This window comes from Anomaloglossus baeobatrachus, chromosome 3 (genome assembly GCF_048569485.1).
Source record: "Anomaloglossus baeobatrachus isolate aAnoBae1 chromosome 3, aAnoBae1.hap1, whole genome shotgun sequence".
Lineage (NCBI taxonomy): Eukaryota > Metazoa > Chordata > Amphibia > Anura > Aromobatidae > Anomaloglossus > Anomaloglossus baeobatrachus.
This window is the reverse complement of record NC_134355.1, coordinates 580414821-580428982: the sequence shown is the minus strand read 5'-3', so window position 1 is coordinate 580428982 and position 14162 is coordinate 580414821. Positions and strand designations below refer to the sequence as shown.

Genomic DNA, 14162 nt, shown 5'->3' with positions numbered 1-14162 from the left:
TTTTGGGTCCATTTTGTTGTGTTATTTCTTCTAAAAGTGAATAAATTTGGGTTAGAGCAACATTTTTAGGTAAAATTTAATTTTTGCTTTTTTTCATTCCACATTGCTTTTGTTCATGTGAAGCACCTGAAGGGTTAATAAACTTCTTGAATGTGGTTTTGAGTACTTTGGGGGGTGCAGTTTTTATAATGGTGTCACTTTTGGGTATTTTCTGTCATCTAGGCCTCTCAAAGTCACTTCAAATGTGATGTGGTCCCTAAAAAAATGGTTTTGTAAATTTTGATGTAAAAATGAGAAATCGCTGATAAACTTTGAACCCCTCTAACTTCCTAACGAAAAAAAAATTTGTTTCCAAAATTGTGCTGATGTAAAGTAGATAAGTGGGAAATGTTATTTATTAACTATTTTGTGTCACAGAAATCTCTGGTTTAACGGTATAAAAATTCAAAAGTTGAAAATTGCAAAATTTTCAAAATTTTTGCCAATATTCAATTTTTTTCATAAATAAACGCAAAAAATATTGTCATAAATTTGGTACTAACATGAAGTCCAATATGTGACGAAAAAACAATCTCAGAATCACCGGGATCCGTTGAAGCGTTCTACAGTTATAACCTCATGAAGTGACACTGGTCAGAATTGCAAAATTTGGTCTGGTCATTAAGGTGAAAATTAGCTCCGTCACTAAAGGGTTAAGGAATGGAGACACTGGTTGAAGGGGACTAGGAATAAGGTAACAGTTTTAACTGATCATAAAAACCTATTATATATTGATGCTTATAAGTGTCTAAACACCAGACAGGCCCGGTGGTTCTTTCCTTTGCTCCAATTGATTTCTCAATTACCTATCTCCCCGGATCTAACAACATTAAAGCTGTCACTTTGTCTCAGCTTTGTTCCAGAGTTGAGGGATGAAAATCCTGTAAAAAAATTCTTAGTGCGGCGATGGTGGTGGGTGCTCTGGGGATTGATATCAGACAGTGGATTCAGGATGAGCAGGACAGAGTGCTGGAGTGTTTGACTGTAAATAAACTATATGTTCTGCCCTCTTTATGCACCAATCTTCTTGAAGAGGTGCATGATTCCCTTTTGGCTGGGCAGCCGGACTTTTTTGCCACTTGTAGATCTCTTTCTATTTCTTTTTGGTGGCAGAATGCTCATAAGGATGAGGATGAGTATGTTCGAAAATGCAGGATCTGTGCTGGGGCTAATGCTTCTTGTCAGACCCCAGTGGATTATCTTCTGCCTAACGGGATTCCATCAACGCCTTGGATCCACTTGTCCATGGATTTTGCCACTGATTTACCTAGTTCTGGTGGATATGCCATTGTTTGGGTGGTGATGGACTGTTTCAGCAAGATGGTTCATTAGGTCCCACTTTCTAAGTTGCCTACTGCTAAGCATTTAGCTACATTGTTCATCTGTCATATTGTGGGATTACATGGTGTTCAAAAATATTATTACCGATAGAAAGGTTCAGTTCTTTTCTAGCTTTTGGAGTAGTTTTTGCTTCAGACTGGGTATCAAGTTGTCATTTTTCTTGGGTTACCATCCCTAGACTAATGGACAGACTGAGAAAATGAACCAAGAGATAAAGCAATATTTGAGGTGCTTTGTTTCAACAGCACGATTGGGTGGAGTTTTTGCCCCGTGCTGAATTTGCTTTAAATAATCATATTTCCACGGCTACCGGAACCTCACTTTTTTTCTTGTGGGAGATTTATCCAGTGGCTGGGAATTTTTCTGGGATGCAGTCTTCCATGCCAGAAAATGAGAAATTTTCTTCCCGTGTAATAACATCTGCAATAAGGTCAAAAGGGTTCTTTTGGATGCTGGTGATCAGGCCAAAATAAGAGCAAACAAGGCCGTAGAATAGCTCCTGTCCTTGGAGTGGGGGAGTTTGTACAAAAATGTACAAATGTAAGGCTTAAAGTGGTCTCTAATTTTTAGGTCCTTACATGATTACTGAAGTTTTGAATTCAGTAACAGTTAAGCTTCAACTCCCCATAGCTTGGAAATTCAACAACTAATTCCATTCTTCCCTTCTGAAGAGATTTGTCGGGACGCGTGGTCCACATGACATTGTTGAGGTGGAGAAGGATCAAAAGTATGAAGTGGATCAAGTTCTGAGATCCAGGCAGGTCAGGTGCTGTCTACAGTATCTGGTTAAGTGGAAGGGTTACAGTCCTGAGGGTAATTCTTGGCTCAATTCGGAGAACCTTCATGGTGATGACCTGATAAGTGAGTTTCATCAGCATTGTCGGATATTGGGGATTTCTGAGGGTCCAGCAACCCTTATAGAAGGGGGGTACTGTCATGGCCCCACTCCGTGGTTTGAATTGATCTCTGGTTGTTGGTCAGTTTCCCTCTTGGTTGGTCCACAGCCAGATTTGTGTTGATCCAACTACTGAATGTCTTTCTTTCTTATATCTTGCCTTCCTGTTTGCCTTCTATTAAGGTGTTTACACTTTCTCATTGGGTTTGTCCAATCACATTTTGGATGGGACTATTTTTACTCACTACTCACATGCCTCGGTGCTGATTATATTACTAGATGGAAGGTGTCTGGAGTTCCAGGTCCTCCGTTAATGCCTTCTTACTGAGACATTGCTATTGTTATTCTCTGCAGTTTCTTTGTGTGAATACCTTCCCAGTTATCTCCTATTTTGTTTCATATAACTTTGGGAGGGTTTTCAAGTATTCTATTATTCTTTTTGGTTTCTTGTATTCCAATAGTCTTGTCCAACCGTGTTTGCAAGTTCCTAGCCCTGTGTCTCATCCTCTGCCTGTGTGCAGTCATGTCTGCTTGCGCAGGCACAGTTCACTCTGCCATATCGTGGGCAGAGCAGAAAACATAGCTGTGCTCGCGCGCTGATGAGCTCAATACGCAGGCAGAAGGATTAGGTTGGGTACGAGGATGACACATTGACGCCATGCACAGCGCCGACCATAATCTCGCACCTGCGCAGATAGCTCACCGGCGCGTGTGAGGGCAGCTATATTTTCTGCTCTGCCTGCAATATGGCAGAGCAAACTGCGCCTGCGCGAGCGGACATGACTACACAGGCGTGAGATTTGAAAAAGCAACATGGATGATGACGGAGGCATCATCACGTCAATCAAGAAAGTAGGACGGCGAACAGCGGCAGGAGGGAGGACAGGAGTCGAAAAAGGGCATGCCCATCTGAGCCACACAGGTAATTAGCATATGTGGCGGTTAGCTTTTATAAAGTTATTTTTGGGGTCTGCAAGGGGAGTCAGGGAACAAGATGCAATTTCATAGAATGCAGCCCAGGAGCTGCAGAAGGTGCAACTTTTAGTTTAATAGTGAAAAAACTGGTGACAGTTTCCCTTTAATACCAATTATTATAAATGACACTCAGGCATCTTCCTTGCAACATCAGAGGATAATAATGCAATCACTTATGAATTTTAACATTTTTTCCAGAAAAATCAGAACTTTTGACTTTATAGAAAGGTTTGGGTTTATTAGAAAGATTTATTTTCATTATTAAAATGTCATTTTCATGGTCATTGTGTTATTTTCATTATAAATTTTCCAGTTCTGAGCTCTGCAGCTCCCAATGCAAGAAAAGTACGTTGGTGTGTGACGTCAGATGCTGAAGAACAAAAGTGCAATGATCTGGTGAACTCCTGTCATGTCGATGAGATTTTACTCCAATGTGTAAAAAAATCCAGCACTGAGGACTGTGTGAGCGCGATCAGTGTGAGTATCATCATAGAAGGCCAATGACTATGCAAAAATACAAAGGTGAAATCTAAAATATATGGGGTTGGGAACAACTGTAGTTCTGTTGACGCTACCCTGCTGTAAATGACTAAGATAAACACAACATTAATCTACGCACCTCAAGAAGAGTAAAGTATCAATGGTACAAAGATAGATAAGAAAACCACTATGGAAGAACAGCTGTGTGGGAGCAATAGTATAAAAACTATCACAGTATTGAAGAAAGAGGTTCGGCAACACAACGCACAGATGAGGACAATGCAGTGATGACTTACAAATATATTTATTATTAAACAATCGAGGATAAGGCTTAGTGATGGGTCACAGAAGGAGCAATCATATAGAAAAAATTATTATATCCCCTTAACACTAGAACTACTGGACTTGTGACACCTATATAGAAATACATGGTGCAAAGTAGTCAAAATGACTACCTCAGTAGTTCTAGTGTTAAACCATATAAAACGTTTATACTTTAATAAATATGCTTATTAAAAACATCACCAATTCAAACGTCATAGCGTGACCAACACATAAAATGACCAACACTATTATGAACAATAAATACTAAATGCTTTAACAAGAATCAAATTGCATGTGAAAATATACATAAATGGATCTAAATACTTCGAAAAGCGTTAACAGAGCAGTATATACAAGTGCATCTCAAGAAATTACAATATCATCAAAAAGATAATTTATTTCAGTAATTCAATACAAAAAGGGAAACACATATATTATATAGTCATAACACACAGAGTGATATATTTCAAGTGTTTACTTATGTTAATGTTGATGATTATGACTTACAGCCAATGAAAAACCAAAAGTCATTATCTCAGAAAATTAGAATATTATATAAGACCAACTGAAAAAATGATTTTAAACTCAGAAATGTTGGCGCCTACTGAAAAGTCTGTACATTAAATGCACCTAGTTGGGGCTCCTTTTGCATGAATTACTGCATCAATGCGGCGTGGCATGGAGGTGATCAGCCTGTGGCACTGCTGAGTTGTTATGGAAGCCCAGGTTGCTTTGATAGCAGACTTCAGCTCGTCTGCATTATTGGGTCTGGTATCTCTTATCTTCCTCTTGACAATACTCTATAGATTCTCTATGGGGTTTAGGTCAGGCGAGTTTGCTGGCCAATCAAGCACAGTGATACTGTGGTTAATAACACTAGAAGTCCCAGAGAGGGGTCATTTAACATTTCTACCTTTGGAACCTAGAGACGGGTCGAATGACCTGAAGGATTTTAGCTAACATCCTATAATCACCGTCTTTTGTTCTGTAATTAAGGCCATTCCTGTCGCACCACAGGAAGTTGTTGTTTTCCATTGAGTTTAGCCATTTAGTTTCTAGTAAGTTCTATTCAGTTTGAACTAAGGAACATTTGACCCTCTTTTGGGACTTCAGGGGGGAGCTCGAAATTTCTGGGACTTCTAGTGTTAAACCAGGTATTGGTACTTTTGGCAGTGTGGACAGGTGCCAAGTCCTGCTGGAAAATGAAATTGCCATCTCCAGAAAACTTGTCAGCAGAGAGAAGCATGAAGTGCTCTAAATTTTCCTGGTAGATGGCTGAGCTGACTTTGGGCTTGATAAAACACATTGGACCTACACCAGAAGATGACGTGGCTCCCCAAACCATCACCGATTGTGGATATGTCCCACTAGACCTCAAGCAGCTTGGATTGTGGCCTCTCCACTCTTCCATCAGACTCCGGGACCTTGATTTCCAAATGAAATACAAAATTTACATTCATATGAAAACAACACCTTGGACCACTGAGCAATAGTCCAGTTCTTTTTTTTCCTTGGCCCAGGTAAGATTCTTCTGGTGTTGTCTATTGGTCATGAGTGGCTTGGCACAAGGAATGTAACATTTGTAGCCAATGTCCTGGATACATTTGTGTGTGGTGACTCTTGAAACACTGACTCCAGCAGCAGTGCACTTCTTGTGAATCTCCCCCAAATTTTGAATGACCTTTTCTTAACAATCCTCTCAAGGCTACAGTTATCCCGGTTACTTGTACACCTTTTTCTACCACATTTTTCCCTTCCACTCAACTTTCATTAATATGCTTGGATACAGGACTCTGTGAACAGACAGCTTGTTTAGCAATGACCTTTTGTGGCTTACCCTCCTTGTGGAGTGTGTCAATGACTGCCTTCTGGACATTTGTCAAGTCAGCAGTCTTCCCCATGATTGTGTAGTCTACTGAACCAGACTAAGGGACCATTTTAAACACTTAGGAAGCCTTTGCAGGTGTTTTGTGGTAATTATTCTAATTTTCTGAGATAATGACTTTTGGGTTTTCATTGGCTGTAAGCCATAATCATCAACAATAACAGAAATAAACACTTGAAATACATCACTCTGTGTGTAATGACTCTATATAATATATGTGTTTCTCTTTTTGTATTGAATTACAGAAATAAATTAACTTTTTGATGATATTCTAATTTATTGAAATACACTTGTACATACTGCTCTATTAACTCTTTTCAAAGTATTTAGATACGTTTATGCAGAATTAGTAACCGCAGACTCAATTTCCATCAGGCTCCTATGTTTGTCACAGTCTAAAAAGTCAATCACAGGGAATCTAACTGAGCATTACTCTTATAATTAAAAAATAACACTGGACTATTAATACACTAGCCAAAAAGCAAGACAGTCCAAATTAGGAACTACAGTACTTCACATCCGTAAGTATTTAGTAATTAGTGATTCCATCTTTATTGAAATAAAGAACCCCCCTCCTCAGTAATCCTGGGTCAAGGGTCCCGCGCCGTACAATCCGGATCCAATATCATCTGATCGGTTTGCTGGAAGGCAAAGCGATCAGATGATGTGTCAGGGTCAAGGGCCTGAATCACATGACACAGCAGCTGATTGTATAAACAGCTTTTATACAATCAGCTGATGCATCAGTGCAAAAAAAAAAAAAATCAAACTACACACTTCAGTGCAGACTCCTGTCCGACAGCATCAGCTGATAGTTTAGCCGGCAGGGCGGTAAAAAGCTGGCCTCACCACTCGACTTATAGTGTCAGCTGATCCTGTCAGGTGACCGCATCAGCTGATCATCGCCAGGTCTGAGAGAGAAGAGGAGAGAGAGAAAAGAGAGAAAAGAGAGAGAGAAGAGAGAGAAGGGAAAGAGAGAGAAGAGAAAGAGAGAGGAGAGAGAAGAGAGAGAAAAGAGAGAGGGAGAGAGAGGGAGAGAGACGAGAGAGCAATGCAGCCTCATTCCGTGAACTGCTCCGATTTTAGACGTGTGTCCCGCGGCTCACAGCTGATGTCCGGCTCCTCACCTCAGTGCATAATTAAATTAAATTATAATTATAAATAAATAATAATTATATTATAATATAGTATGTTTTCTCTGCCCTCTCTGAAACACTTTCTTCCCTCTCCTTGTCCATAGTATGTTTTCTCTGCCCTCCCTAAAACACTTTCTCCCCTCTCCTTGTCTATAGTATGTTTTCTCTGCCCTCTCTGAAACACTTTCTTCCCTCTCCTTGTCCATAGTATGTTTTCTCTGCCCTCCCTGAAACACTTTCTTACCTCTCCTTGTGTATAGTATATTTTCTCTGTTCTCCCTGAAACACTTTCTTCCCTCTCCTTGTCCATAGTATGTTTTCTCTGCCCTCCCTAAAACACTTTCTTCCCTATCCTTGTCCATAGTATGTTTTCTCTTCCCTCCCTGAAACACTTTCTTACCTCTCCTTGTGTATAGTATATTTTCTCTGCTCTCACTGAAACACTTTCTTACCTCTCCTTGTGTATAGTATATTTTCTCTGTTCTCCCTGAAACACTTTCTTCCCTCTCCTTGTCTGTAGTATGCTTTCTCAGCCCTCCCTGAAACACTTTCTTCCCTCTCCTTGTCCGTAGTATGTTTTCTCAGCCCTCCCTGAAACACTTTCTTCCCTTTACTTGTCCATAGTATGTTTTCTCTGCCCTCCCTGAAACACTTTCTTCCCTCTCCTTGTCTGTAGTATGCTTTCTCAGCCCTCCCTGAAACACTTTCTTCCCTCTCCTTGGGAGACAGAGAGAGAGAGAAAGAGAGAGAGAGAAAGAGAGAGAGAGAAGAAAGAGAAGAGAGGAGAGAGAGGAGAGAGAGGAGAGAGCAATGCAGCCTCATTCCGTGAACTGCTCCGATTTTAGAGGTGTGTCCCGCGGCTCACAGCTGATGTCCGGTTCCTCACCTCAGTGCATAATTAAATTAAATTGTAATTCTAAATATATAATTATAATTTAAAATTAAAAATAAAAAAAAATTCTTTACCAAGACCGGGAATAGAACGCCTGAAGTTATGCTTCTTAGGTGAGCGCTCTATCCACTAGTCTACTGCTTCTAATGATAAACGTAGGCAGATTTGGTAATCTTGACTTCTGCATTGCTGAAGTCTCTGCTGACAGCGCGATTTACTTCATTGCTACGTGGAGCTGATACAGCGCGATCGTGTTCTACGGTGCTGCTGCAACTTCATGTAGTTGAGCTGACAGTGTTGTGTGGATTACATCCGACCTGGAGGGGTATTTGGAGATTAATACAGAGGTAAATGAGGGTGTTTTTTGTCTTTTATTCCAAATAAACGATTTTTTGCTGTGTGTGTTTCTTTACGTTCACTTTCAGTTTAATCATAGAAGGTGTCTCGGGGAGACGCCTGGCATGATTAAACTCAATATTACCCAGATACCCCGGAGACAGGTAGTCAGGTCAGAACATAAGGTAGGAGACGGGATGAGGTATGAGGAACTAGGTAGCGGGACAAGATCAGGTCAGTCATTTACAGGCACCAGAGACATACAGTGCCAAACAGGATTATCACTTGCGGCGTTCCGGGTGAAACAACTCCCAGATAAAGCAGAGCAATCACCCAGAACGAGGCTCCAATAAACAGCCTCCTCCCATACCACACAGGACTAGACCGGGAACAAGAGGAAAATATGAGGCCCAGCATAGGCTCTGCAGGATAACAGAGCACCGCTAACCAGAATCATGACACTGACTATTTTTTTCAGAATGGAGAAGCAGATGCTATTTCTCTGGACAGTAAAGATGTTTACAGAGCTTCATTAGAACCTTTTAATTTGAAGCCCATCGTGACTGAAGGTTATTCTGAGAGAGGTAAGTGGTAACCTGAGTAGTCACCTCTAATCACTGCTGTGAAAGAGCAAAAGTCATTAAATTATTATTATTTTTATTGATATAGAACTGATAAAATCAAAACTAATAGGATAACAGTTAGGTTTTCTGGGTCTTTTTTTTGCTGAACAAAAATACTAATGCTGAGGCTACACATCAACTTAGTTTGATTCACAGGTCGTGTTGCCGCGAACCACTATATGCCCCTGCTATGTTACTGCATGAGGCAGGATATCGGGACCAAGCCACGCAAGTCATACAAATATTGGATAACGTTGTATTTTTTGAGATTTGCTTTTCAGCCACAACAATGAAGTGGTTGCAAAACGTTCATGATGTGAGTGCAGGATAGTGAGGGGCAGGGGACTCCTATACTGTTCCTCACGGTAGGGGACGCTATGCTATCCCTAATCTCTGGATTACTCCTGATGGTGGTGATGCTGGAGTTCTGTGCTTTACTAGTCTCCTGCCCAGAACTAAACCCCTATACACCTCACACAGAAGGAAGGGGCAGGAGTGTGATGGCAACACAGATGAAGACAATCAGAGAAAAAACAAAACTCAGAAACACTGCAAACTCACAGGAACAAACAAAGAACAAAAGCAAGAGGAGTAAGGCAGTAACAAAAGGACAACAAGTGTTCACACCACAACCACTCACATCTACAACCACCAGTAATTCTGGATGGACTTTCACCAGACCAGTATAGATGACCTACAGCTGGCATTAATGGAATTGTCCAGCCATCATTTATAGGAGGGGAGTGAATGTGACGTGCTCCTCCACAGCATGTCGTCAAAGGAGACTAAAGCGGGCTTTACATGCTACGATATATCTAACGAGATGTCGGCGGGGTCACGTCGTAAGTGACGCACATCCGGCATCGTTAGTGATATCGTAGCGTGTGACAGCTATGAACGAGCAGAAATACTCACCTTCTCGTTCATCGTTGATACGTCGCTCATTTTCTAAAAATCGAACGTCCTGTTGTTCATTTTTCCTGAGGCAGCAAACATCGCTCCGTGTGACACCCCGGGAACGATGAACACAACTTACCTGCATCCCGCTGGCAATGTAGAAGGAAGGAGGTGGGCGGGATGTTTTACATCTCGCTCATCTCCGCCCCTCCGCTTCTATTGGCCGGCCGCTGTGTGACGTTGCTATGACGCCGAATGTCCCTCCCCCTTCAGGAAGTGGATGTTCACTGGCCACAGCAAGGTCGTTTGGAAGGTAAGTACTTGTGACGGGGGTTTACAGCATTGTGCGACACGGGCAAGAAATTGCCTGTGCCGCACAAACTATGGGGGCGGGTGCGATCGCAAATGCGATTGCACGACACATTGAAACGTGTAAAGCAGCCTTTAGTCTGGATGACATTTCACCAGATCAGTATAGATAACCTACAGCTGGCAATAATAGAATTTCCCAGCCATCATTTATAGGAGGGGAGTGAATGTGACGGACTCCTCCACAGCATGTGGTCAAAGGAGACTAACAAGCAGCCCAGCAGAGATTAACTCTTGCTAGTCAGCCTATGAACTACAAGTCTGTGGTCCGACATCCGAGTCTTCATGCGCTGACCATATACATCAGAGAAGCTAGTTAATAGAGTGCCAGAATCTGTAGTCTCCACAGATCCTGATGCCGCCATGACAGTCGGCAATGTTTGTAAACCACCTTGTGACAATAGAAATACAACCCCATTCTCCTGAGATGTAAGAGTGGAAAAGAGTGAGTTTTATCTGCAAAAATTGTTTCTTTTCCCTAACTGTAACCACAGCCTTTGGTTGAGTCATAACTATTGGATTGGCGAGGGTATGACTACCGGCACTTACACCAAACAATTTATTGAACTGGCAGTGTGGCACCAGAATTGGCAAAGTTCCATACATTTTTTACTGGTCTGAATGATAACGCAGCTCTCTGCTATTTAAATACACGTAATAGGGGTCATAGTACCAATTAGGAACACCAAATGAGGGTGTTATAAACTATATTATTTTACGTATTTAAGTACACATATTTGACTGATAATTGTAGCATAACACTCTATGTATAGCCAAGATCTCAAGTAAAATACAATCCACGATGGAACATAATAATGTCCTTTATGTGTATAATCCTTCTTTACCGATCAAGATGTTTTTGTTTGGATAGAACACACCCCATGTATGAGGCATCGCCAGAGTGTGCTGGGAGGAAAACCAATCAGAATTGGGGCATTTGTACCAAAATGTGATGAAAAGGGAAACTACGCTCCAAAGCAATGTCATGGCAGCACCGGGTACTGTTGGTGTCTTAACGAAAATGGTGACGAAATCGAGGGAACAAGAACTCCTCCAGGCACTAAGAGCCTCACATGTGAAGATACAGGTATTAGTCTGTTCATTAAGTGTTGTTGTGAGTGAAATGTCTACATTTCAGCATAATTATGATAATTACTTACTATAGATTATTCTTTGCAATTGAGAGTTGAGAAAGCTACTAAAATATCAATTTATTATAAATAAAGCACAAATACTTATTAGTCATCATATATGCTGTTAATATATTGTAATATAATGTCCTGATTATCCTGGACTGATCCAGAAGAAGGTAAAAAATAAAACATGGCAGATGTGTGGGATAAAACATTTTCCTCAGGTTCAGGATAAATCATTCCTCAGGATAATCCCCTATGAATGACCCATCTGCAGTTATCAATTACCTATACCTTTTACTATTATTTCCTCATAGGGCCACAATTTCAGATTCTAGTAAAATACATAAGGGTAAATGTATCAAGTCCTGTACTTCACTTTTCCAGAGTAAAATGTAGCATCCAGGGATATGGGGTACTCGGTTCCGGGCAGAGTCTCTACTGGGAATGTCACAGTGGTGTCCGTTACCCAATTCCGTGCCCTAGGCCCTTTTTATATGGGGGATATTTACAGGTGAGATTATGATAATGTTCACTTGTGATGCCACTTGCGGTGTTGCGGCTAAGTGTAGGGAGCCGCTGCTGCAGAATGTCTCTACTGGGGCTGATGGTATTAGCAGCTAGTGTGGTAGTCCCTCCGCAAGTAGGGTTTTGCCACAGAGGGTGTATGGTGCAGTGGGTGTCGGAAGAAGGTAGTCTACAGATGTTCAGTGCAACTGGTTTACTCACTTTCTGCAGAAGATGTTTACTGGTTGCCCGAGGCCGACTGGTTTTGCCTCCAGGTCCCCTTCGTCCCAGTGCCAGTCTGGTTCTCTGGTACCTTCTTCCCCTGCACCTGTCTCTTGTAAGTTGGTCCCCGTGGTATAGAACAACTGGGGGTCCCCATTCTATGGTTTGTCCACTGCTGTCCACCTGACGGTAGCATGAACCCTATGGGGTTGGAGTCTCTGGTCCTGTACCTGGTTCTCCCTTTGCTACTGAGTCTTCGGATTCTTTAGGGTCAGCAAGGTCCTTGATGGTACCCTTGCTGTGCAGGTGTTAACAGGTCGACTTGAAGCTCTTTCCTGTCCTAAGGTCCTGTACCCCATCGGTGCGTAGTTCCGGGAGTACTCCACCGGCAACCACTTCTCCTCGGTACCAGGTCACCATTAACCCAAGTCAGGATGTCACTTTGCTTCCACCTTCACACCTCCACAGTCACTACTCAATTGACTACTCTCCACAGTCTGCCCCTCCCACCTAGTCAACTAGTAGACTGGATTGGCTCCACCTCTAGGCGGCCATCCATTGGTCCCACCCTAGCTGGGTACCATTGTATGGGGGATTGTTGGGGAAAACTGGGATTACCTGGGTTTTTGGTGGTACCGGCACTGGGGTTCTGGGTCCCTTTTGGGGATGCAGAACCTTGTAGCACCCTGATGGTTTCAGGGGCACTGCAAAAACATGTTGATATTTTTGGCACATTCCATTTTTTGTGTTAAAAATTGTGCTTTTTTGAAGTTTTGCACTAATCATGGCATAAAGTTAGTATGAAAAGTTCATGTGTCCTGACAGAAAAGGTGGGACACATACAGATGGCATAGACAGACAGAAAGAAGAAAACAGTGCAGCCCAGCATGGAAGCTCCTGCATTATAGATAGCTAATAAGTAGGAATGAGGAGACTTTAGAGAGGGACACAGGGGAGTATGCAAAAAGTGTCAGCCAGAGCTTGTCATTTCAGTTTGTACCAGGTAAAGAAAATTAGCTAACCTTCATGGGAGTGCTGCTGTTGCGGGCGGGGAGGGAGCCGTTGCTGCTGCGCTCTCGCTGGCGCTCGGGTCCGGCGCTGCTGCTGCTGATCGGTGTCTCGAGCGGTGGGCCGGATCCGGAGACTCGAGCGGCGCTCCTCGCCCGTGAGTGAAAGGGGTGGTTTGGTTTGGGGATTTGGTCCATGACGCCACCCATGGTTTGTGGTGAAGGTGGGCACCACCGCTGCTGGTGACGGGGATCCCAGGAGCGTTGTTAGGGAGCAGCTGAGATGTTTTCCCCCCTCTGTGGGTAGGGGTTGGTGGTCCCGGGGCCCGGTTGGGGGGTGACGGGGAAGCAGGGCTGGTTTGGTGCAGGGTCGCGTGGACTGCGCAGCGCGGTGCCGGTCGGCACGGTAGTACTCACTCAGCCACAAATGGATGCACAGTCTCTGGTAAAACAAACGGCTGGATGGACGGGTCCCGCAGCCGGCTGCTGTGGCTTCTCCCGGACGGTTGGTGGTGGCTTCCTTTCCCTGCACCTTTTGTGTATATTCGGTCCCGATGGCTTCCCACTGGTAACCCACTCCCCAGCGTGGATATGGGCTGGAGGAGCCCTTTTGCCCGCAGGCTCTGGCCCTGGGAACTCTAGCTGTGGCGGTAGCTGTATTTCCCTTGTGCTGTTTGGACGTGGACGGTTGCCTTCAATCGGGTCTTGGCTGTTTGGAAACCCCTGGGGTTCCAGTCACTAACGGATTTGACCTGTTTAACGGCGACTCCAAGCCTGGTCGGGGTCCGCCGTCCCTGCCGGTTTGTGCTGGCTTCACTTCGCTCCCCGGTTCGGTACCGGCGGGCCACCGCCCGTCCCCGGTCCTACGGTTCCGAGTCGATCTGCCTCTCCTGCAGACGGCCACCACTGTCTGCCAACCTTGCTCTCGGTGCACGGGCCACGTACCCGGATACGGTCAGTCTTGCTCCTCTACTTCCACTTCCCTAACTGATCTGTCTGTCCTTTTCCCGCCTCAAGGACTGTGAACTCCTCAGTGCGTGGGGCCAACCGCCTGGCTCCACCCCACCTGGTGTGGACATCAGCCCCTGGAGGGAGGCAACA

General features: G+C 43.5%; 1 protein-coding gene across 1 annotated transcript in view; it reads left to right on the top strand.

Annotated features, from left to right (window-relative positions):
• LOC142295610 (saxiphilin-like) overlaps positions 1–14162 on the top strand; it is a 111400-nt gene that overhangs the window by 14314 nt on the left and 82924 nt on the right. Inside the window, exons 2-4 of the mRNA XM_075338711.1 lie at positions 3564–3727; positions 8782–8887; positions 11064–11279. Coding sequence (XP_075194826.1) covers positions 3564–3727; positions 8782–8887; positions 11064–11279 — 486 coding nt within the window. The remainder of the gene's footprint in view (positions 1–3563; positions 3728–8781; positions 8888–11063; positions 11280–14162) is intronic.